At 36.1% G+C, this 23,927-nt stretch overlaps 1 protein-coding gene across 3 annotated transcripts in view; it reads right to left on the bottom strand.

Annotated features, from left to right (window-relative positions):
- The window catches only part of LOC149557122 (zinc finger (CCCH type) helicase family protein), a 289,450-nt gene that overhangs the window by 17,362 nt on the left and 248,161 nt on the right, over window positions 1–23,927 (bottom strand). For all 3 annotated transcript variants that reach the window (XM_089831842.1, XM_089831844.1, XM_089831843.1), the window contains exons 10-11: window positions 484–640; window positions 138–403 (exon numbers count right to left, since the gene is read on the bottom strand). In XM_089831842.1, the coding sequence (XP_089687968.1) occupies window positions 138–403; window positions 484–640 (423 nt within the window). The remainder of the gene's footprint in view (window positions 1–137; window positions 404–483; window positions 641–23,927) is intronic.

Here is a 23,927-nt window from a genome sequence, read left to right as displayed (position 1 = left end):
GTCTCATGCAACTTGAAAGTAGACATCATCACTGCAACCTAACTCATATAAATCCATGTTGACAAAGAACCTGCTTCATGGTGCAACCAGCAGTCATATAATCATAATGTATTAGAGAAAAAAAAGGCATCTCTTACCTCTTTAATAAGTGCCGTAAGCTCATCTCGCACTCGATGCAAACTAAAATATTTTGAATCAACATATGGTTCTGCAATACAGACATCTATGCACATATCACCTGCCATCTCAGGATCAACAGAAAATGAACTCAGGTTTCCTTCTATTTTGCCAGGACCAAGGACACATGTATGTTGGAACTCATATTCATTGTAATCAGGAGGTCCCTCCAACAAGCAGAGAAACTTTGGTCTGAAGCGATGCATTATTCCCATCACAACTTCATCTGATAAATAGAAAACAGAAAGTTAAACCTACAAGGAAATCAATATATTAGAGAAAAGAGATAAGAGAATTTCTGCATACATGTTTCAGCAATAGAATGCAGTGCTGATTGCACCAGATGGTGAAATGAAGACCATTCTTGTTCCAGCTTAGAAGTAAGTGAAGCAAAACCATGTGTCTTTCTTGTAGAATTTTGATTACCCACCACTTCCTTCAGCCGTTCCAATCGATGCGTGTCCTTGGAAATTTTCAATAGACATAATAGGTTTATAGTTCAGTTTGAGAACATATTAAATTCATAGTGAGAAAGATTTTCTAAAAGCAGAAAGGCAATAAAAATTCTGACAAATATTGCAAGTTCTTGTAAGTTGTAACAGTCACAGAAATGCGTGTGGGAAATCCTTATTAGCATTCCAATTGTGACATTGTCTTTATATTTTATATGTTTTCTTATTGTTTTTTGCAGTAACTTGTTATAAATTTTATACATCAATGATTAATTCTTGAAGTAATGTAATAAGCTTCACAAATTCTGTCCAATGTTTTATGAACTGGTTTAAGGCATTCCGTCAAACATTTATCATGAGAACTCAGACACTTCAATATTTATATGCAAACTGTGAAAATACTACATCAATATTAAATGAATAATTGTTATGAAGCAAATAAAAACAATCAGTGACCTTCTTGATTTCCACCAAATATAACCAGTCAACGTTTAAGTTCAGCAATCAAAGCAAAATGCCTATTACTGTAAGGGGATATTATCCAAGAGTACACCCGATAATAATAATACCGCAGAGTTTACCTTCAATAACATGGGAAGAGGTAGGTACAGACCTGTATTGTACTGAGCAACCTTGCGAGTTCAACAGTGATTAATCCGTTGAATCACCTCATTCCTTGCAAACTGACCACCGACGTCTTCAACTGTTGCCGGCTGAATGATGATAGTCTGAATCCAGTGAAGAAACCTGACCACTGCTGTATTACCATCCAAGCCGTGGGATACTTATAACCTGTTTCCTTCCCTGACAACCAACGTTACTATGACATTTCTCCGTCTGGTAACCCCTTATTCCGCAGGCCCTCCAAAAATTGCTGGTTCCTTAATGATGTCCAGCTTGGTGTTTTCCTGAACCCGTGATTTCGCACCAGCAGGCAACACAATATACAAATGGTGGCTTATCTAAATAAACACAATCGAGGGTACCTGGAGCGATTTCTTGATCTCCTATGATTATACTGCAAGACTTCCCAATGCTCAGCTCCTGAAATCAATAGCTCGGCTCTAGCTTCATATGCAAACTCCTGTCATCATCTGAAACCATATCTGCAATGTAAGGCAATCCTAATATGAGGGGTTGGGGTGACGTCCAACTTCCTCAAAAAACTAAACTTGAGGGGTTTCGTCCTCAGAGTTTCTAACCAGTCACATTCAAGCAACCAGAAACATCAATATATTGAGTTCATAATTTCTTGTGTGTAAATCCCAAGGCAAGGTCCCTTGCTTATAACCTCAAAGTGAGGGAAAGATGTTGGAACAAGGAATGTGGGATAAAACAACAATTTTGTCCTGTAGTCACTTAAGTCATTTTATAAAGTAAATGACTTTATAAACATAAAGTAAGTTTATCCACAAACTTTAATATAATAACTGATGTACATAAGATAAAATTTCTGATGTGATTGGCAGGCATCCTACTAGTTAATGTCGTTAATCTATCCGGATGTGGAGATAGATTAACCTAGCACCATAACACTAGTGCGGAGAAGGGGACATGATCGTCCTCCCTTCCCAAGATTGCTTGCCCTCAAGCAATCTCAATGCGGGGTGCTGCAAAATAGACTCACCTTCCCAGGTGGCGTTCTCATATGGTAAGTCTTTCCAATGAACTAGATATTCTTTGACAGTCCTATTACACAACTTCCTTTCCTTGATTTCAATCACTTCATCTGACACCAAAATAAGTTTACCCTCCTCATCAAGCGAGGGCAAACTCTCCGAAGGAACAATCTGCTGGCCAACGACCTTCTTGAGGCATGAGACATGAAATACGTTGTGGATTCGACTGTCACCTGGCAAATCCAACTCATAAGCAACCTCTCCCACCCTCCTAGTGATGCAGTAAAGTCGTAAAATCTGGGCTTAAGTTTTTCTGATCCACTTTTCTTCAAGGAGCTCTATCTATATGGCTGAAGACGAACAAAAACCCTATCACCTAGCTCAAAACTCCGCTCAGTACGATGTCAATCAGCATATAACTTCTACTGGCTCTGTGTTTGTTGAAAATTATCCCTGAGAGCTCTGAGGATGTCCTGCTGATCCAAAATCCAGTCTTTGGCCAATGGCACCTTGCTATCCTGTAAGGCTAAATCAATGAAAGAGAGGGACTTGTAACCATAAAGGGCGCGGAAAGGAGTCATCCGAATAGACATATGATATGTGGAGTTATAGAAAAACTCCCCCAAATACAACCACTTAATCCATGCTCTCTGCTGACTTGCAATGTAATTTCTCAAATACCCCTCCACCCATTTATTCACTATTTCGGTTTGACCATCCGTCTGCAGGTGATAGCTAGTGCTGGGAGTTAACTCTGTGCTTGTCAATATGAAAATCTCCTGCCAAAAGGTGCTGAGAAACCTACTATCCTTGTCACTCACAATAGTCGTGGGTAATCCATGGAGACGAAAAACCTCTCGAAAGAACAACTCAGCCACCTGAGAGGCTGACCAATCCACGGCAATAGCAAAGAAGTGCGCAAACTTAGTCAGTCTGTCTACCACCACTAAAATGCAATCTCTGCCCTGGACCCTAGGCAACCCTATGATAAAATCCATGGGGATACTCTCCCACCTCTGAGCAGGAATAGGGAGAGGTTGAAGTAAACCTGCCCAAAAGCCCTGTTCTAACTTGTTCTACTGACAAGTCTAGCACTCTCTAACATGCTGCATTACATCATTCTTTAGCCCCCTCCAAGAGAATCTCTCCCTAATCTACCTGTAGATTTTTAAAAAACTTGGGTGCCCTGCTCATGGTGCATCGTGTATGGTGTGCATAATATTCCCCTTTAGTTTAGATTCAGGTACTAGGTAGACTCTATTTTTGTAATATATAATATCATTCACCACCTTGTACCGCTCATCCTAAAGTATACCATCCATAATCTGACATGCGTGAGCATTTTTGGAATACTCCACTAATAGCTAAGACCTCCAATTTGCTGAAATCTCGGAAATGGCGTAGCACTCTAGCACTAGGGGTCTTCAGGAAAGAGCATCAGCAACTATATTATTTTTCCTTTTGACATATTCAATGTCAAAATTGTATGCTTGGATCTTGCTAACCCATTTCTGTTGTCTTTCATTCAATTGCTTCTGTACTAGGAAGTAACGTAAACTATTATGATTGGTCTTCACTATAAATTTACTTCCCACCAAGTATTGCCTAAACTTGGCTAAGGCATGCATTATGGCTAGCATCTCCTTATCATAAGTAGAATATAGTAATTCACTGCCCCTAAGTTTCCTTCTTTCAAAGGCTATGGGATGATGATCTTGCATCAACACTGCCCCGAATCCGCTTCTCGAAGCATCACACTCCAAAACAAAGGGTCTAGAAAAATCAGGAAGTGCTAGAACTGGACATGTACTCATCACCTGTTTCAGTCTATCAAAGGTTGCCTCTGAATCCTCTGTCCACCTAAATGCCCCTTTCTATGTCAGATTGGTAAGGGGTGATGCTATCTCGGAAAAACCTTTGGCGAATCGCCAATAATAGGAACAAGGACCAAGGAAACCCTACGACTCAGAAACATCTCTCGACGATGGCCAATCCAGGATTGCCTGTATCTTTTCTTGATGCACCTTAACCCCCTCGACACCAATCACATGACCCAAATAGAGAATCTCAGTTAACCCAAATTTGCACTTACTCTTTTGCCGATAAAGAGTGTTCTTCCATGAGGTTAAGGATCTCATCTAAGTGTTGCAAATGTTCTTCCCAAGTCTTACTAAAGATTAATATGTCATCAAAGAAAACCAATACTCTTCCTTAGTTGTTTTTTGAAGATATGGTTCATGCATGACTAGAAAGTGGCTAGTGCATTAGTAAGCCCAAATGGCATCACCAAGAACTCGTAGTGTTCGTAGTGGCATCGGAAAGTTGTCATATGCACATCCTCCTCACAGACTCATATCTGGTGGTATCCTGATCAAAGATCTATCTTCGAGAAATAAAAGCCCCATGAAGCTCATCTAGTAACTCATCAATGCAGGGAATCAAATACCTGTTTTTAATGGTTCTCTTGTTCAAGACACGATAATCTATACACATCCAAAGGGTGTCATCCTTCTTAACCAACACCACCGAAGAGGGAAAGGGGCTAGAACTGGGTCTGATATGTCTCATATCTAGAAGTTCCTTGATCGTCTTCTCTATCTCTTCCTTGTAGTGCCTGGGGTGACGATAAGAAGTGGTAATGATGGGTTTGGCGCCCTCCTCTAGCTCAATGATATGCTCAAACCCTCTATCTGGTGGAATACTTGGGGGCAAACCCTCAAATACCCTCCTGTGCTTGTCTCGGATCATCTAAATGTCACAATAGTACTGTTGTCTTGTATCCTATGTCTCCTTGGAAGAAATGAAACACTGTGTCGCCCATTCTATATCATCGTGCCTCAAGATGGCTTCCATCCTGTGAGTTGTTATCAACCTAGGTCCACTCTCTGGTATGGCTTTTAGGACTACTAACTGATCACCACCCTGTGAGAATTCCAACTACATGGTCTCGTGGTCAAATGTGTACCTGCGGAGAGTCCTTAACCATTGTCTACCCAGAATGGCATCCAACCCATCCAGATCAACAACATAGAAGTCAGTCTCTAAAAGATAATCATCAAACTGTATCTAAAGACTAGGTACTTTCTCTGTGCAACTCAAAACCTCACCACCAACTACCTTCACTTTGAACTCAAGTATGTCCATTGTCTGCAATCCTCTCATCGATACCATCTGTGTGCTAATGAAATTATGCGATGCTCTTGTATCCAAAAGAAAAACAATGCACTATCCCCTAACCACACCCTTCACTCTGAAAGGATGACATGTCAGATCGTTAGAAAGAGTGGCTATAATAGGAGGTTGTTCTGTAGGGGCCTTCTTTTTATCTTTAAGGGGTTGCTCCTCAACTTCTTCCTCCTTGCTGTCCTCAACATCATCACCTTTTGGTTGCTCTCCTTCATCCTCAGAAAGAACCTCAACATAGTGAATCTTGCATTTACCAAGGCATCTGTGATCGAGGGTCCAAGGTTCCCTGCAAGTGAAGCACAATTTCTTACTCCTGAGTTCATTACGTGTCTCAAAATCCAATCTAGCAGGATTTCATTTCTACTAGTTTTTGTTTCCTTGGGTCGATGTAGTCCCTCTATAGGGCTTTTCGGAGGCTGCAATAGTGATAAATGTGAATCCAAATCATGGGCAATCTTAATCGCATCATCCAAGGTGTTCGGTTTAAGTACCTTAACCAAACCCCTAAACCTATCTTGCAACCCCTCTGTGAATAACATCAGCTTGCATTTCTCTGACATATCCGACACCATCATTGATATACGCTGAAACTCATCAATGAACTTATCCAAAGACCCACTCTGTTGTAACTGAGCCAAATCCCTATAATTGACTTCGATATCTTTCCTGTCAAAGCGAGTAATCAGCTTGGAGCTGAAAACCTCGTATTAAGTTTTGAGGCCATGATCCTGGGTGACTAATCCATGATGCCACCAATCATACACTGCTCCCTCAAGGTACATCGTTGCAAATCTAATGGCTTCTGCTTCTTCCATGGGCTTAAGTGTCAAATAAGTATCAAGCTTGTGAATCCAAGCTCTAGCTGATGTCTGATTGCTACCATCAGAGGTGGGGAGAGTTAACTTGTTTGTAGCATGTTTTAGGTCCCTGTTAGGTGCCCTCGGTCTCCGGCCATGTTGCTGTCTATCAGCCTCCCCTTTCTGATTTAGGTACTAGACAAAGGTCATATTTTGTTTAATTGGGTCCAAAAACAAATCCCATTCATCCAACATTGCCATAACATTGTCCGATAGTAAATTTGGTGCTGCTGGTGGTACTACTTCTTCTACATTAAAAATAATCATTAAGGGTCTGTCAATATTACGTGTGGGAGCCCTAACAGCTTGGGGAGATCCAACTACACTACTGCCTCCACTGTGATGTCTCGATGCTCTTCTATGGGTCGGGACCAATTGTTGCATAGTACCTGCTAGTTGCTGAAGAGCATTAGCAATGTTGTTCTGTCCATCTCTTATAGCTTGCAACGTTTCTCGAACTTCCCTATCCTGTTCAGTTTCAAGATGTGCCATTTGAATGTTGTTTTCCGGTTTAGCCTATCTTGTATGATCAACCTGTGGAGTAATATCGGTTTGTTCACTTATTCCAAATACTACTTCCTCATCCACTGTAAAACTATCTTCAATCTCAATGTGGCCTAAAGAACCTGTTTGCTCCAGTTGTAGATGACTGAATTTGTGTTGTCTTTTACTCATTCCCGGCTACCATTTTTCGATAAAGAAAAAGTCTGCAAAATTTTGGTTATTTCCCACAAGATGGCAGGTCTTGTGGTTTTGATACCACTGTAATAAGCGTCACAAATTCTGTCTAATGTTTTATGAATTGGTTTAAGGCATTCCATCAAACATCTATCATGAAAACTCAGACACTTCAATATTTATATGCAAACTGTGAAAATACTAGATCAATATTAAATGAATAATTGTTATGAAGCAAATAAAAACAATCAGTGACCTTGATTTCCACCAAATATAACCTGTCAACATTTAAGCTCAGCAATCAAAGCAAAATGCCTATTACTATAAGGGGATATTATCCCAGAGTACACCCGATAATAATAATACATCAGACTTTATCTTCAATAACGTGGGAAGAGGTAGGTACAGACCCGTATTCTAGTGAGCAACCTTGTGAGTTCAACAGTGATTAATCTGTCGAATCACCTTCATTCCTTGCAAACCAACCATCGACGTCTTCAACTGTTTCCGGCTGAATGATGGTAATCTAAATCCCGTGAAGAAACCCGACCACTTCTGTATTACCATCCAAGCTGTAGGATACTTATAACCTATTTCCTGCCCTAACAACCAACGTTACTGTGACATTTCTCTATCTAGTAACCCCTTATTCCACAAGCCCTCCAAAAATCGTTCGTTCCTTAATGATGTCCAGCTTGGTGTTTTCCTGAACCTGTGATTTCGCACCAGCAAGCAACACAATATACAAATGGTGACTTATCTGAATAAACACAATCAAGGGTACCTGGTGCGATTTCTTGATCTCCTATGTTTATACTGCAAGACTTCCCCATGCTCAGCTCCTGAAATCAATGACTTGGCTCCAACTTCATACATAGACTCCTGTCATCATCTGAAACCATATCTGCAATGTATGGCAATCCGAATGAGGGGTTGGGGTGACATCCAACTTCCTCAAAAAACTAAACATGAGGGGTTTCATCCTCAGAGTTTCTAACCAGTCACATTCAAGCAACCAGAAACATTAGTATATTGAGTTCATAATTTCTTGTGTGTAAATCCCAAGGCAAGGTCCCTTATAACCTCCAAGTGACGGAAAGACGTTGGAACAAAGAATGTGGGATAAAACAACAATTTTGTCCTGTAGTCACTTAAGTCATTTTATAAAGTAAATGACTTTATAAACATAAAATAATTTTATCCACACTCTTAAATATAATAACTCATCTACTTGAGATAAAATTACTGATGTGATTGGCAGGCATCCTGCTAGTTAATGTCTTTAATCTATCCGGATGTGGAGATAGATGAACCCGGTGCCATAACACTAGTGCGGAGAAGGGGACATAGCAAGTAAATAGGTTGAGAATCATGTAATAAATAATATGATGTCATAAATGTGACAAGCCCATCCTTGCACTAATATCATAATAGCAATAATATACTTCAATGGCCAAGGAGTGACAGACCTTGAACACTTACAAACAGTTGATAGATGGATAGAAGTAAATTTACATAGCAAACAGAAGGAGCAATAAGATATCTAGAAAATCTGGGAAATCATGAAGTCTTATGAATGAGATGATTTTCCCTTAGTAACATTATGAGATATAAGAGATAAGTCAGAACCCGAGATGAATGATGTGTCCGTCAACACCATCATGACAATAATTATCATCCCCAAATAAAGATAGTAAGTAACATGCTCATCATACCAAGTAAAGAGGGCATCTTGATTAGATTAACTCAATCAATCTTCTATAAGTGAACAATACAATCATCGGCACCTTCATCAAGAAGACAACATGATTATCCTATACAGGACATCATGAACATCCTGAGAATAGCAGAGGGTTTGATCATGAATCCTGTAATTACCATTATGGAGATCAGTTGCATACATCCAATGGAGAAAGCATTAAGCAATCATCATTGCATCTTGATCCTACTGATATACAAACTTCACAATAGATTAGAGAAGATCAATAGTCAACATGAATATTAATCAATGGTGGTTGGTAATGCATAACGATTCAAGGACATCGACTACCTATATGATATGAAGATGATTACAAGCAACAATTTTTTATTCTATAAAGGATGTTCATAACACAATGTAAAGATGATATACTATTATGAATAACACATCATCCATAGCATCCAATGAAGAACATGGTGATCAATCAATTGCAAATTTGATCAACATCAATCATACAGGAAGTCACTAAAACATGCCACCAATGATTAGAGTTTTTGATCAAAAAGCATTGAACAAATAATGTGTATAATGATTTGATTGTTTTATCAGATCAAAGGAGCTATATATTATATGACTAATATATATCACTCAGTCTTCGCAGATGTCTATATGCAGATCAAATATGATTAGAAAAAGATTGACTAAGGCAAGCATCGATGTAACACAGTGGCTTGTATAATATTAAGAGAAAAGATGATGATAGCAAAATGATAAGAATTATTAAGACAAATAGCAAGAATTACTTAACCATTGCTAATATCAGTATTGATTAATAACAACAATTAAGACAAGCAAATGTTAACTATCGATAACCAGCAATTATAAACTAATTGATATCTATTATGAAGAGGTGTGATTAGGGTTGGTAATGGCAGTGATTAAGATGTAGGCTAAAACAGCCATTATGATTTGATAAACCAACTATGGGAGGATTCAATTCACTTGAGGGGGTATAATTATGACATGAAAGGAAACCATTTCATCATGCAAGGATATTCATGTGAGTTTGACCTCATTTCATCAGGCATTCATTCAGAATCATTTTTCTATCTTATCCATTCTTGATCTGCTCATTGAGCAATTGCCATATTGGCATCAACCAGTTACATAGTTTGAAAGCGAGATCAGAGACAACGCCATTGTAGCAAGGATGAATTGATCATATCAGAAACATCACTACTTTGTTAAAAGGACATAACCATTTATCTTTATCAGAAAAACATTGCTATAAACAATAATATTATCATATACATTGCATATAATGAAAGATTGTATCAGAAATACCAATTCAATGCTATAGGAAATCAGAAGACATTATAGCATATTTTGCATTGCCAAATCAGAAAAGGTTGTAATGTCCCTTCCTTGGGCAACGCAAACCACAGGATTCCAATAGGATTCCAACATTAATTTTGGCCAACGAACAAGAATCACATTGATTCCCCTGCAATGCTACACCCAGGTGGGTAGACCTTCACCTCAAACGCTAAATACTTGGTTCAAAGCTTTTCTATAGTGAATTTAAGATTTGCGAGTTCTCTGGTTGGCAAAATCCTTAAACTTGATCAAAATAAAGTTGAATGTTTAAACTAAATGTATAATATTTGTCAAAAATAGATTTGATCGTTGTAAGAAAGAAAATATAGATTTTTTGACTTCACTAATGAAAAGACCAGTGCCTCTGCTCATTCGAGCAACAGAGTCAGATGAAGATTATCATGCACAACTTTATAAAGTTTATGCACTTGAACTATAAACAATTTAATAATCCAGATGCAATGATCAAGTATATATACGCAAACTAGTCCAGATTGCACTTTAATTCCTAAGGTAGGGAGACAAACTGGATATAGACATAGAAACAATTCAATATTTCACTATATCTATAATGATCAAGTTTTAAATGCCATAAATGACTTAGTCCACTTATTTGACATTTAAAATTGCTTACGCAATTTAATAATGATTATAAAGGATGAATCAACTACAATTTAAATCTCCATGCCTCGAATACAACCAAAAGGCTTTTTATTTATCATTAATATATTATATTTGAATTTTTATCATAAAGCCATATTTTGCTCCTCATTCCTCCTTACAAGTGTATACATCTCTTTTACTTCTGCTTTTTGGAATATGTCTTGTTATTACTTTCAATACATCCCCTATTTATACATTGATAAAAGGGTGGATGTTGTTGAAATATAGCTTCTGTCGAAGTAATGCTGAATTGATTAAATTTGATTCTGTGGTTATATTAGATAGACATATATACCTATATACATATGTATATCCACATATGTGCATATACATACATACATACATATATATATATATAAAATTAACATCACTACCTTCAACTCATATTAGGCTTCACTTGTTATTAAACATTCTCTATCACTGATTTCACATCAGGTATAATGCATTGTTATATGGTTTGTATCGAGCAAGATAAAATACCGCTGCCGATCTTGAATAACATTGTTTTGTTAAAGATAATCCAATAGATATGTCAATGTAGAGTCATTCCCCTACAGGGATGTAGCTCTTCATTGGAGATATATATATATATATATATTATAGCATTGGTGGGACTTATCATATATCAATCACAAGTCATATATGCAGTCCCAACGATCTGTTCCTCTTGCAGATTATTGAAGAACAACTATACCTTATCATTCAAGTAGAAGATTCTCCAAGCACCAAAGCACTGTTCTGAATTGAAGATCAGCAACACACAAATCTGAGAGCAAGTTACATATTCTATTACAATTTGAAATACAGTTTATTTTATCAGAGATCCTATTGCATTAACATGGTATCAGAGCTATCCTGATAAGAAACTCTGTTATTCAGAATTTTAAATCTAAATCTCAGATTTATACAACTTAAATTTATCCTCTAAATTCAAAAATGGTTGAACACGTAAGATCAGAGGATAGACTTGAGGGAGCATCAAACTTCTCATCATGGAAAATTAGAGTCATGATAATATTAAGAGAAATGGAATTAGAAGAGTACATAGAATCAAACATATCCATTCTTGAAAATGATCCAAATAAAACGACGTGGAAAAGGCACAACAACAAGCCTATGAAAATCATTATAGACTCTATAAAGGATCATATTCTCCCCTCCATATCCAGTCTTAAAACTGCATTTGAAATGTTCTCTTCTATTAGGGATACTTTTGAAATCAATAATAGTAGTAGACTAGTGACTTTAAAACAAGATCTTCTATATATCAAGATGAACAATGGGGAGTCAATTACATCTTACTTCCTAAGAATTTCTAAACTAAAAGATCAACTTGCAGCAATTGAAAATCGAATTGATGACAAAGAACTGAGCGTGATAGCTTTAAGAGGTCTTATTCTATCTTGGGAAACCTTTATTCGAAGTCTAAGCTCTCGACCTAAACTCTCTAAATTTGAATTACTCAAAAATGAGTTCATACAAGAAGAATCAAGACTAGTTTCAAGGGGACTAAGCATAAATCAAGAGGGAGAAATCCAAGCCCTTCATGCAAATTCAAACATAATAAGAAGGAATTCGACAAACCATATCAGAAACGAGATTGGTCAAAAGTAAAATGTTTTAAATGTGACAAAATTGGTCATTCACACAATTTCTTCCCGAAACGGAAAATAATTCAAGCAGCCCTAGCTGGAGTTAGAGAAGAGAAAGAGGAAAAAGAAAACTTTGCATTTTATTTAGCTCTTTCAAGTGAATTACATTCAAGCAAAAATACATGGATTATAGACAATGGAGCATCTCAGCATATAATAGGTTTTAGAGACAAATTTGAAAGCTTCTCTAAATACTCAGAAGAAGAAGTAACTATTGGAGAAAATTCTACTCATTCAATCAAAGGTATCGAGTCCTACTCAATCCAACTAAATTCAGGTATTACTCTTCAACTTAAAAATGTTTTATATGTCCCTGGTATAAAAAGGAATTTGGTCTCCATCTCTAGTCTTGCTAACCAAGGTTTCAGAGTCACCTTTCAAGAGGACAAAGTTCTATCTTGGCCAAAGAACTCTAACGTAAGTCTAAATAAACTTTGTAATAATCAAAACTTAGCCCTACGTCATGAAACCTCAAATTCTTCTAAAATTCTGAAATTTGGCATAGGAGGCTAGGTCACCTTCACTATCGTGCATTATCATCTATAGGAAAAACTGTAAAAGGATTACTTAATCTCAAAACTAATCACTTAAGCATTTGCAAAGGATGTGCCCTAGGAAAAAACACTAAGCAATCATTTCTTAAAAGTGTTCACAAATCAAAATCTATTCTTGAACTTATCCACACTGACCTTTGTGGTCCTATGTCTGTAGCTTCCCTAAATGGGTGTCTCTTTATGTAATTTTTATCGATGACTATTCTAGAAGAACTTGGATATAATTCCTAAAACAAAAAAAATCAATTAAAGTATTATCAAAATTCAAGGAATCCAAAGCTCTAGCTGAAAACCAGTCAAGACAGAAAATAAAAATACTAAGATCAGACAATGGAGGTGAATACATCTCTGAAATTTTCAAAGATTTTTGCATTACTGTTGGGATCAAGAGGGAGTTTTCTATACCATATAATCCTCAACAGAATAGAGTTGCAGAACGTAAAAATAGATCAATTGTTGAATCAGCTAGAGAAATGATGCACGATCAAATCTTTCATAATTTTTTTTGGGCTGAAGCATCTAACTCTAAAGTTTACATTCAAAATAGATGTCCACACTCAGTATTAGAAAATACCACTCCTGAAGAAGTATTTATAGGTATCAAACCAGATCTAAGTCTGTAATGTCCCCTTCTTTGCGCCAGCCTTAATGGCGCCTAGTTGGTCTATCTTTCCATCCGGATAGGCTAATGACATATGTTTTAGGATGCTAACCAGTCACAAGAGTTTGGGTTTCAGTTGAGAAGAATTAAATGAGAAATCCTAAGGTTTTAGTCCATTGATTTTATTGGATTGAAATGCTAAGTACTTTATTATTTAAAGTCACTTTAGGAAAAATTGATTTAAGTGACTAAAAGACGAAATAGTCTTTTATCCCACATTATTCAGTTGTTTGTATCTCCCCACACTTCGAGGTGATAAAAGGAAGCCTTTTGCATTGGGATTCACACAAGGAATATGATAAATATTAAAGAATGTTTTAGGCGGTTGCTTTAATGTGACTAGATTTTCCTAAGGATGAAACCCCTTGAAGAAAAGTGTGAGACTAAACGCAAACCTAGTACCTCACAATTCATTAATAGATTACAGCTCAATTTGATATTTGGAGGTCAGTCAAATAGTTGGGATTACTAAAGCATGGGAAGAGGATATGGCAGATGTATGGTGTTGATTTCTAAAGAACTCTAGTTCGAAGATTGGGCAGCATTCAAGGAGTAGACATTCCCAGGTTGAAGGTTCTAATGAAGATATAAGTAAGTGAATATTCAGACACTCTTAGTTTTACACAGTGATCACATGCTTTATGTTAGAGGAGTTCACAAGATTCTGAACTAAGACAACCATCATGGCACACCTCTGTAATGAACGACTGACAAGTAAATCTCACCGTTTCAGAATTGGTTGAAGTGCATAGTTAACAAGGTTAGCTACAATGTCATAGGGATTATAGAATAGTGCACGTTGTGACAGTGCATGAAGAATATGACTCGAGTGAGTGCATAAATGCTTCACGGCATCTGCAGATTTGTAGCGGCATTGTTTTCAGTGTTTCAAAGCTCCAAATGGTTCCCTTATCAGCACGGGTAGCAGTATCAAACCCAGTGGTAGGCGAAAAACTGGTTGACACCTAGGAGTGGTGACGTGCTAAGGGATTACTGCATACTTGGCCCTCTTAACAGTAGCTACCAGTATTGTGGGTCTATCCAACTCATACCTATTCCGCATCTGTATTTTGTATATCCATTAATATTGTAAGATTGTCATTCAATCTGCCAAGTATAGTTTAAGGTCTTAGTTTACTTTCATAAATGTAATGTGTGACTATTAAAATTGAGTTAAAATTCTTAGTTCATACTTGTTGGAAGTTACGACATCTTGGTTGGCATAACCATTTCATATTGGTATTTTTTTGGGAAAATAAGTTTATTGATGATACAGTATTAATATTGCTTTAGGACGTGTTTATGTAGCAACTATTTGACAAAATTCTTGTTAGCCCCAAGTCAAATTTTTATCCCAATTCCAACAGAGATTATTACAAAGTCACCTAAGAATATTTGGGTGTCCTGTTTATATTCACATTCCTAAAGAGAAAAGAACAAAACTAGAACCATCTAGGAAGAAGGGGATACAAGTTGGATATAGTGAAACAACCAAAGGCTACAGGATCTTTGTCCCGGGTCAAAGAACAATTGAGATTAGTAGAGATGTGAAATTTGTAGAAGATATTGCCTTCAATCTTTCTAAAAACAGTGATGAATCACTTACAGAACCTATTGTTGAAATAGATGAAAATCACTCGGCAAAAATTGAGAGGGAGAATGATACTAAACCTTCTTCTACTACTACATCAAATCCTAAGGATATTGAAAATGTTAACAATAAAAAGAAGCCACTTTGGGCTAGGAAAATGATAGAAGGGAATCGTGTTGAACCTAATGAAGTAATCCGAGAAAGTGAAAGAGCAAGAAACTAGTCATGTTATGTAGCATTATTAACTAAACTTATCAAAACAGAACCTTCAAATGTTGAAGAAGCCTTATCAAAAAAAATTGGAAAGAAGCAATTATTGAAGAATATAATTCTATACTAAAAAATGATGTATGAGATGTTGTACCCAGACCTTAAAACAAATTGGTTGCTCCTTCCAAGTGGTTCAAAATCAAGCATACACCTGACAACAGCATTGAAAAGTACAAAGCCAAATTTGTAGCATGAGGTTTCTCACAGAAAGAGGGTATTGATTATTAAGAAACATTTTCTCTAGTTGCTAGATACACTTTAGTTAGGATTATCTTGGCTATCGCAATATCCAAAGGATGGAAAGTTCATCAAATGGATGTTAAAACAACATTCCTAAATGGTGAAATTGAAAAAGTTTATATTGAGCAACCAGAAGGGTTCTATACTCATGACAGAAAATCTCACTTGTAAGTTAAAGAAAGCATTGTATGGTCTTATACAGGCTCCCAAAGTGTGGTATGAAAGAATAGACAACTATCTAACAAAGTTAAGAGTATTCTAAAAATGAAGTTGATCCTAACTTATACTTCAAGATAGATGGTGATGACATGATTATTCTTGTATTATATGTTGATGATTTGTTGCTAACAGGTGAAGAACATCTTATAAGTAAGTGCAAACAAGAACTAACAACAGAGTTTGATATGAAAGATCTAGGTCTTCTTCACTACTTCCTAGGACGAGAAGTCTAGCAAAAGGGTAACTACATTTTTCTAAACCAAGGAAAATATACTATTAATATTTTGACAAAATTTGGAATGATGGAATGTAAACCAGCTACTACTCCTATGGAAGTCAACCTACACAAGCTAAAGGATGATTTGATCAAATCTAAATCTACGGATCCTACTTACTACAGGCAGATTATTGGATCCTTAATGTATTTGGTGAATACTTGTCCTAGTATATGTTATGCTACTAACACCTTAAGCCAGTTCATGTGTGCACCAAAGAAGATACATCTACATGCAGCTAAATACATCTTGAGATATCTAAAAGGCACTAGTGGCATGGGAATCAGATATGATCAAGTAGACATCAATCTTCATGGATACTCAGATTCTGATTGAGCAAACAGCTCTACTGAACATAAGAGTACTTCTAGATGTTGCTTCAGTCTTGGATTTGCAATGATTTCTTCGTTCAGCAAAAAATAATCCTCAATTGCATTAAGCTCTACTAAAGCAAAATACATTGCCTCTTCTTTGGGAGCCAGAGAAGCTGTATGGTTATGGAAGTTGCTAGTTGATTTGTTCAAAAGGCCTTTGAAGCCCACTGCAATTCATTGTGATAATCAGAATTGTATCAAGCTTTCAGTTAATCTAGTTTTGAACAATCATTCTAAGCATATTGAAATTCCTTATCACTACATTAGAGATATGGTGGATTGAGGTGTTATCAAACTGGAGTACATAAGTACTAATGAGCAAACAGCGGATATCTTTACCAAGCCTCTTGCTAAAGTGAAGTTGGAATACTTCGAAGGAAAACTTGGTATGATTAAGTTGTAATATTGGATATTGAATTAAATTTTTCAATTTATTTGTGTTTATGCTTCTATGGTTGTTTAGTTGCATCAAATATGTAATGAAAGGTGACAATCTTTCATAGACATATATTCAGAAGGTGATCCTTTGTAAGGTGAGGATCTTGCAAATGATAGGGTTGTTATCATGATGTTTGTTCTAGTTACGCTGGAAATCATTAATGAATGCATTATGATTACTCTAGATATTATTTCAGACAATTAGAGATCATAATATATGTTATGATAGTGTTCATGGCATGGTGATTTTAATTATTTGACTACTCACTATTTCAGAGTGTTAAAAGTCAGATAATGTGTTATTTATAAGCATTCTATATTCTTGTATCTATTGAGAAATCTACTACTTCTCCCTTACTAAGAGGGAGTGTTGAAATATAACTTCTGTCGAAGTAATACTGAATAGATTAAATCTGATTCTATGGTTATATTAGACAGACATATATACCTATATATATGTATATACACATATGTGCAAATACATACATGCATACATATATATATATATAGATGAAATTAACATCACTACCTTTGACTCATATCGGGCTTCACTTGTTATTAAACATTCTCTATCACCAATTTCACATCGAGTATAATGCATTGTTATATGGTTTGTATCGGGCAAGACAAAATACTGTCGCCGATCTTGAATAACATTGTTTTGTTAAAGATAATCCAATAGCTATGTCAACGTAGGGTCATGACCCTACGGGGATGTAACTCTTCATTGGATATATATATTATAGCATTGGTGGGACTTATCATATATCAATCACAAGTCATATATGCAGTCCCAACGATCTGTTCCTTTTGCAGATTACTGAAGAACAACTATATATTATCATTCAAGTAGAAGATTCTCCAAGCACCGAAGCAATGTTCTGAATTGAAGATCTGCAACACACAAATCTGAGAGCAAGTTACAAATTCTATTACAGTCTGAAATGCAGTTTATTCTATCAAGGATCCTATTGCATTAACAGATGTAGCTTTTCAAATGAAAAGTCATTTCCTTTGGAAAATTAAATTGTACCTTTTGAGTTAACCAACTATTGGTTTGGATGTATTTTACTTATGAATAAAATATTTATTTTATTTTATTTTAGTAAGTGCTCTTATTATTATCGTTTCCTTGCAATGTTTCTTTTGACCTTAGATTACTGTCTTAATAATAAAATGGCTTCTATACGTGAAAAGACCTGACGGCATCCTGAATGACATTGATTTGAGTGCCTCTAAAAGAAGTTGCCTTGCCATATTTCTTGTTTTGTTTTGAGCAAACTCCATGTATAGATGTGAATTCCAAGTTTCATTCGTTCAATGAAAGCCTGCTAGCAATCCAACACATCTATCATTCATTCAAATACCCAACCCCAAGGATATCTACGTTTTCATTACTCGTGTGACTTCAACTTGGGTGTAAAGTATCTTTCTTTGTCAAAGATTAAGACTTCACCTTGTGTGATGGATTTAGCAAGAATTGTTGTGCAGTATCCATTTCCAAATATTATTTCGATTTACCTTTATCACTATTGCTCTTGCGTTGATATGCACTTGTACTCCTTTGACTTCATGCAAAATCTAGGAATTGAAAGTGTTGATGTTCGGGAGGGAACAAGCCTCAGGCATTCTTTGTTTCTGTCTGTGATCCCTGTAGACATACACATTCAAAAAGATCCAAATCCTGACGGCACCTATATGAGATTGCTCACTCGTTTGTTGTTATCACTACCCCTATTTGTTTCTTTCTCCATGTGGTGACTTCGAATCCACGATGCTGCTTTTATATTGCTACTGTAAACAAGTATCACTGATGAATCTAATGTGTTGTCTAGTGTTATCTTGACTTCCTTATGTAGTTGTTTCTATTCATCATCACGTGTTTGAGAACAAAGATGCATGTTCCTCTATATAGATTCTATTGCTTCACCGTTGCAACAAGGTAGGATATATATTGTTGGTATAAATATAGTCACTGCATATGTTAAATTGATTTCATTACATCAGCAATGTTGTGCATTCCGCCATGATGTGTTTGGGGATAGAATCTAAAATACTTTGCTAAAGTCATATATATTATCCTGAGAGTGATATATAATAAACAACTTCTTATATTATTCTTTCCTACATATCGATGACTCTTCTTTGTCCACTACATTAAGAAAGCTCTGAATTGTTTGCAGCATACATAGTGATGTCCCAAGTTTGAGTGTCATATACTGTTATTTGTTTTATGATTTCATTGTATGTGCAGAATTTTATGTATGATTTGATCTTTATTAGGGCATGCTAACTAGATGTTATGTTTTGTATGCTTGTTCTTTACTAGGATAGATACACTATCAATTAGTCATACATACACCTGACTGACTGTTTCTTTAAAATGTATATTATGCATATCTCCAAATTTGCATCTGATTTCCCATTAGTGACAATCATTCATCAATACAATGTATATATACTCAACTTGATATCCTTCTATGATATGAACTACTTCATCAAATCTCCAACATCATTTCAAATTGGAGGCCCTAAATTTTCCAAAAAATAGGGCTCCATCATCTCAATCTTCCTACGAGTACGCATAAGATAGCTCATGGAAGACTCTAAAGCCATCCTCTCTACCTATGTTTGAGATTGAACCTCAGTAACATACTCATCATGATCATCCTCCTCATCCTCATAATCCTTATCATCAAAGTCAAATCCATCACTCTTGGCCTTAGGGTCCTGCACTAGGTCTCCTTGTGCTCTAGCCTCCTCGACTACCATTGCCATTGCCTCTGCCTCTCGATCCACATGATCAACCCACTCCAAGCACTCATCAAAGAAGACAAGATCATCAACCTCTATGTTCTACCCTGCTTGTATATCAACCTTCTCTAATACAATAGGAGATGTATCAGTGCCAAAAATATGTTTGTGATGGAAGCAAAGGTTGTAGTGAACAAACACAGGATCATTCAACTTTTTCGCTGCCTCTTCGAGTGTATAAGCTCAAACATTACTCAGATTGCGTTTGCATCCTGAAGCACTAGATGGCTGGCTCAAGATACGAACTACAATCCCCTATAGATTTGGCACCCCATCTCCCACCATACATCTAAAACAAGAAAAGTTTAAATCAGTTCTATAACTTTGACTTGATCAATCTAGATTCTAGATTGTAAAGTGGTAACTGCTAATAAAATTAGAAATTGGAATTTTGAATTATAGCTTTTTACCAAGCATCAAATCTATCCGGTTTTTCTTGCATAAGTCTCATGCAAACAAGTCTCCTAGCACTTTCTTATACATCTCTATCTCACGGAATATAACTATTCCAACAGTTTCATCAGGTGACATCCTCCTATAACATCATAGAGGTCATTCAACACCTCTTCATCGAGCTTCAAATCTAGGCTGAATTGGTATGTTGGATTAAGAAAGTGGGCAGCTGCATGTATAGGCCTATGAAGTACTATGCCATCGCCTATCAATGACATTCCATATGGGAACATATTTATCCTAATTCTTTGCTTAAAAAGCTTGAATGGTCTCTTTTGCCCTATCCATACCCTCATAAATGTAACCTATTGAGGGCTTCCCTCCATCAGCCATCTGTAGGATAACAATAAGAAGCTCTACGCACTGCAATCATTGTGAAAAACAAAACATTGAACTTTAAGTTTTCCTTCTAAAAATGAAAATAAACAAGTGTTTAAAACTTTAACAAAAATACTGAAATGAAACAAAAATGAGCACAAAAAGGAAAATTACCTCCAGAATCACCTTGGCAGGTTTCCAAAAGCCATTCATAAAAAACCCGCTCAACCACCTCAATTGTTGCATTGAGCTTTGCATAAGATAAACTTGTCCAGTTCTCACATACAAACATGCCTTTCAAACCAGCCTTTGCCTTAAGAAAAGATTGCAACATGAGAATATTTGTTGCAAATCTAGTGAGCGCTAGATAAGACAACTCTTTTTTCTTTGTGTGTTGGCTCATAAGATTGAGGACCCAAGCATGATTATATATGAATTAACAAATATTCCTTGCTTTCTCTAGACATCTTTTTATCCAAGGAATTTTACCTAGATACTCCAACATGAGGTCAATGCAATGGGTAGCACAAGGGGTCCAAAACAAGTGGCGGTGGTTATCCATAAGAAATTTACCAATAGCAACATAATTTGTTGCATTATCTAGCATAATTCGCACCACGTGATGGAGCCCAAAATTTCTAGTCTTCATTTGTGCAAAATTTCTATAAATCAATGCTAATTAAAAGCTAAATAAATCAAGAGTATATAAGTCCAATCATGCCTTTCCAACAAAAGGCTTCAACTGTCTTTTCTTTAATTTTCCTGGGCAAGCATCATGGTTGTGGAATTTCACGACTGTTTGAAAAGTGTTACAGTTTAAAGATCATCTACATAAAATCGCAAGTGTACATCACAAAGAGTATAAATAAGGAAGAATGGGGTGCCCAAGTCTAATTAAAAGCTGCTAACAATGGACTATGGATAGGTGGGTCCAATCATTGCCAATTGATACTGGATGTATTCTGAAACAATATATTATCAGGAGCCTCCACCATATTTATGGATTTCTATAAACGATTGCAGCACAATAAAAACTTGTGGATTCATGAATTGCTACAATCAGTGCTAATATACCATACAAGTGTATGAAGCATCATAAGGAGTTGGGAGAAGACTCAACTCGTAAAACAATTAGAGAAGTCGTCGAGGGTCAAACCAAGCACAGAAAGATGTATGGATGAAATAGAAGTTGTTCGAATAGGAGATTGGAAGTTGCGGGTATAAGGAAATGCATTGTCCTTAAAAACTATGCCCAACCTGGTTTCTCATTTTGGCAGAAACCATCTATTAATGCATCTTGATAGCTACAGGCTAGAACTATAAAGAGTTAGAAGGCAAAGGGTTAATGTGAGGTCAGACGGTGAATAGTCATTGCACAAATTTGATATATTTTTTGGGAATGTTACAGATGATGTTTCTAAAAGAATATGAAAAGAGCCCGATAAATCATAAAATATATGAATTGACAAAATGGAGAGGTGCGTTTAGAATTATAATATGTAATTATTTTTAAGAAATATGACCCTTTATTCAAAACGTCATGTCTCTATATTATTTAGATATATATAGGGGCAAAGATAAAATAATAAGACATATTAAATATTTGGGACATTCCCATATTCTCAACAAGAAGTATTTTATATTACTTGTATGGAGAGATGAGGAGTTTAATATGACTTTGTAATATAAATTCAATTATATTATTTTAATAATAAAATTAGAAGTCCTTTGTTTATTTCTAAATAGCATGGAGATTTAAACTACAGATGAATCGTCCTTTGTAATTATTTTTTGAAATTTTGTATACAATTTAAATATCGGATAAGTGGACATGGTCATTTAGCATCTTAAGCTTGACCATCATGGATATTGTGAAATATTTAATTGTTTCTATATCTGTGTCCAATTTGTCTCCCTACCAAAGGAGTTAAAATTCAATCTGGACTAATTTAAGATTGCATAATATTTGATTTGTCACATCTTGATTATTTAATCGTTTGCAATAAAAGTACATAAGAGCTTTATGAAGTTGTACCTGAAAATTCACTGAAGTTGACTCTATTGCCCGAATGAGCAGAGGCACTGGTCTTTTTATTATTGAAGTCAAAAAATCTATATATTCCTTTTACAAGCATCAGATCCATTATTAAAACTTGATACAATTCATTGAATTCAAACACTCAGCATTCAGTTCAATTTCATCGAGTTCAAGGACCTTGCCAGCCAAAGAACTCCAAAGCTTAAATTCGCTTTAGAAAAGCTCTGAACCAAGTGATCAAGTTCGAGGAGAAGGTCTACCTGCCTAGGTATAGTGGAGCCTGAAGTGCAGTGGAATCAAAGTGATTCTCGTTTGTTGGCTAGAACTAATTGAGGAATCCTATCAGAGAAGTGGTAGTCTCTTGGATTTCCAATCTACGGTTTTGGGAACCAACACCACATTCTCCTCACCGACCTCCTTCAACACTTCCTCCATTATCTCACAAAGATACTCAACATTTTTTGTCTTCCCCGAGTCATTAATTGATTTCAAAAACACTATGGAACTTCAAAAAAAATAAAGAAATTTAGTACAATCACAATGATCAATCAATTTACTACTAACTTCTAACTTTCTAAATACAATATTGAATTACCTAATGAGGGGACAAGAAACTTCAGTAGTGTTCTATTTCTTCTATCTGTACAACTATCGGCATGATAGTGCAACCCTTCTCTTTTACATTATATACTCAATGGGCCAAAATTGGGCCTTTTAGCTCGCCATTAGGAGCTTTTAACCCCAGAACATAAGCAATAACATCATCTATGACAATTTTCCAATAAGGAAACTTATAACAAATTCAATAAACAAATAACTAATAAGTATACTTACTAAATTACTAGTAAGGAAGTAATACATACAAATTCTTGAGTCTTGAAAGCAAGAGAAGACATACAAATCAAAAATTAAAATAATAAGTACCTTGCTGCATTAAATAGAAGGTTGTCATAGAAGACGGAATCTTCAAGTGCCAACTTTGAGCGCTCATGCTTCTACTTATTCCAAGCCATTTGCTCAAGCGATGGTTGCGCACTTGGTGTTGTGTGTGGAACAAAGATGTAATCAAGTGAGGATCTTTGCTTACACACCAAGGCCCAATGCTCACACTCTGAGATGCACTAGTACTTGAAGGTGGAACTGAAGGGTGACCATGTCCATTATAACTTGAAGAGCCCTCTACACTTCTAGTTCTAGCTAATTGTATCATCTCTTTTTGTTTCTTTTTTTAATTATTTCTTCTCTAGAGATTCTTCTAAGAGAGCTTGCATATCACGCATAACATCTTGGGGGACTACTTTGGATACTTTGATATAATGCCT

The sequence above is a fragment of the Cupressus sempervirens genome, chromosome 5, assembly GCF_028749045.1.
Source record: "Cupressus sempervirens isolate cs-2001-9-10 chromosome 5, ASM2874904v1, whole genome shotgun sequence".
NCBI lineage: Eukaryota > Viridiplantae > Streptophyta > Pinopsida > Cupressales > Cupressaceae > Cupressus > Cupressus sempervirens.
The sequence above is the reverse complement of the archived record's forward strand: the minus strand, read 5'-3'. Positions and strand labels throughout refer to the sequence as shown.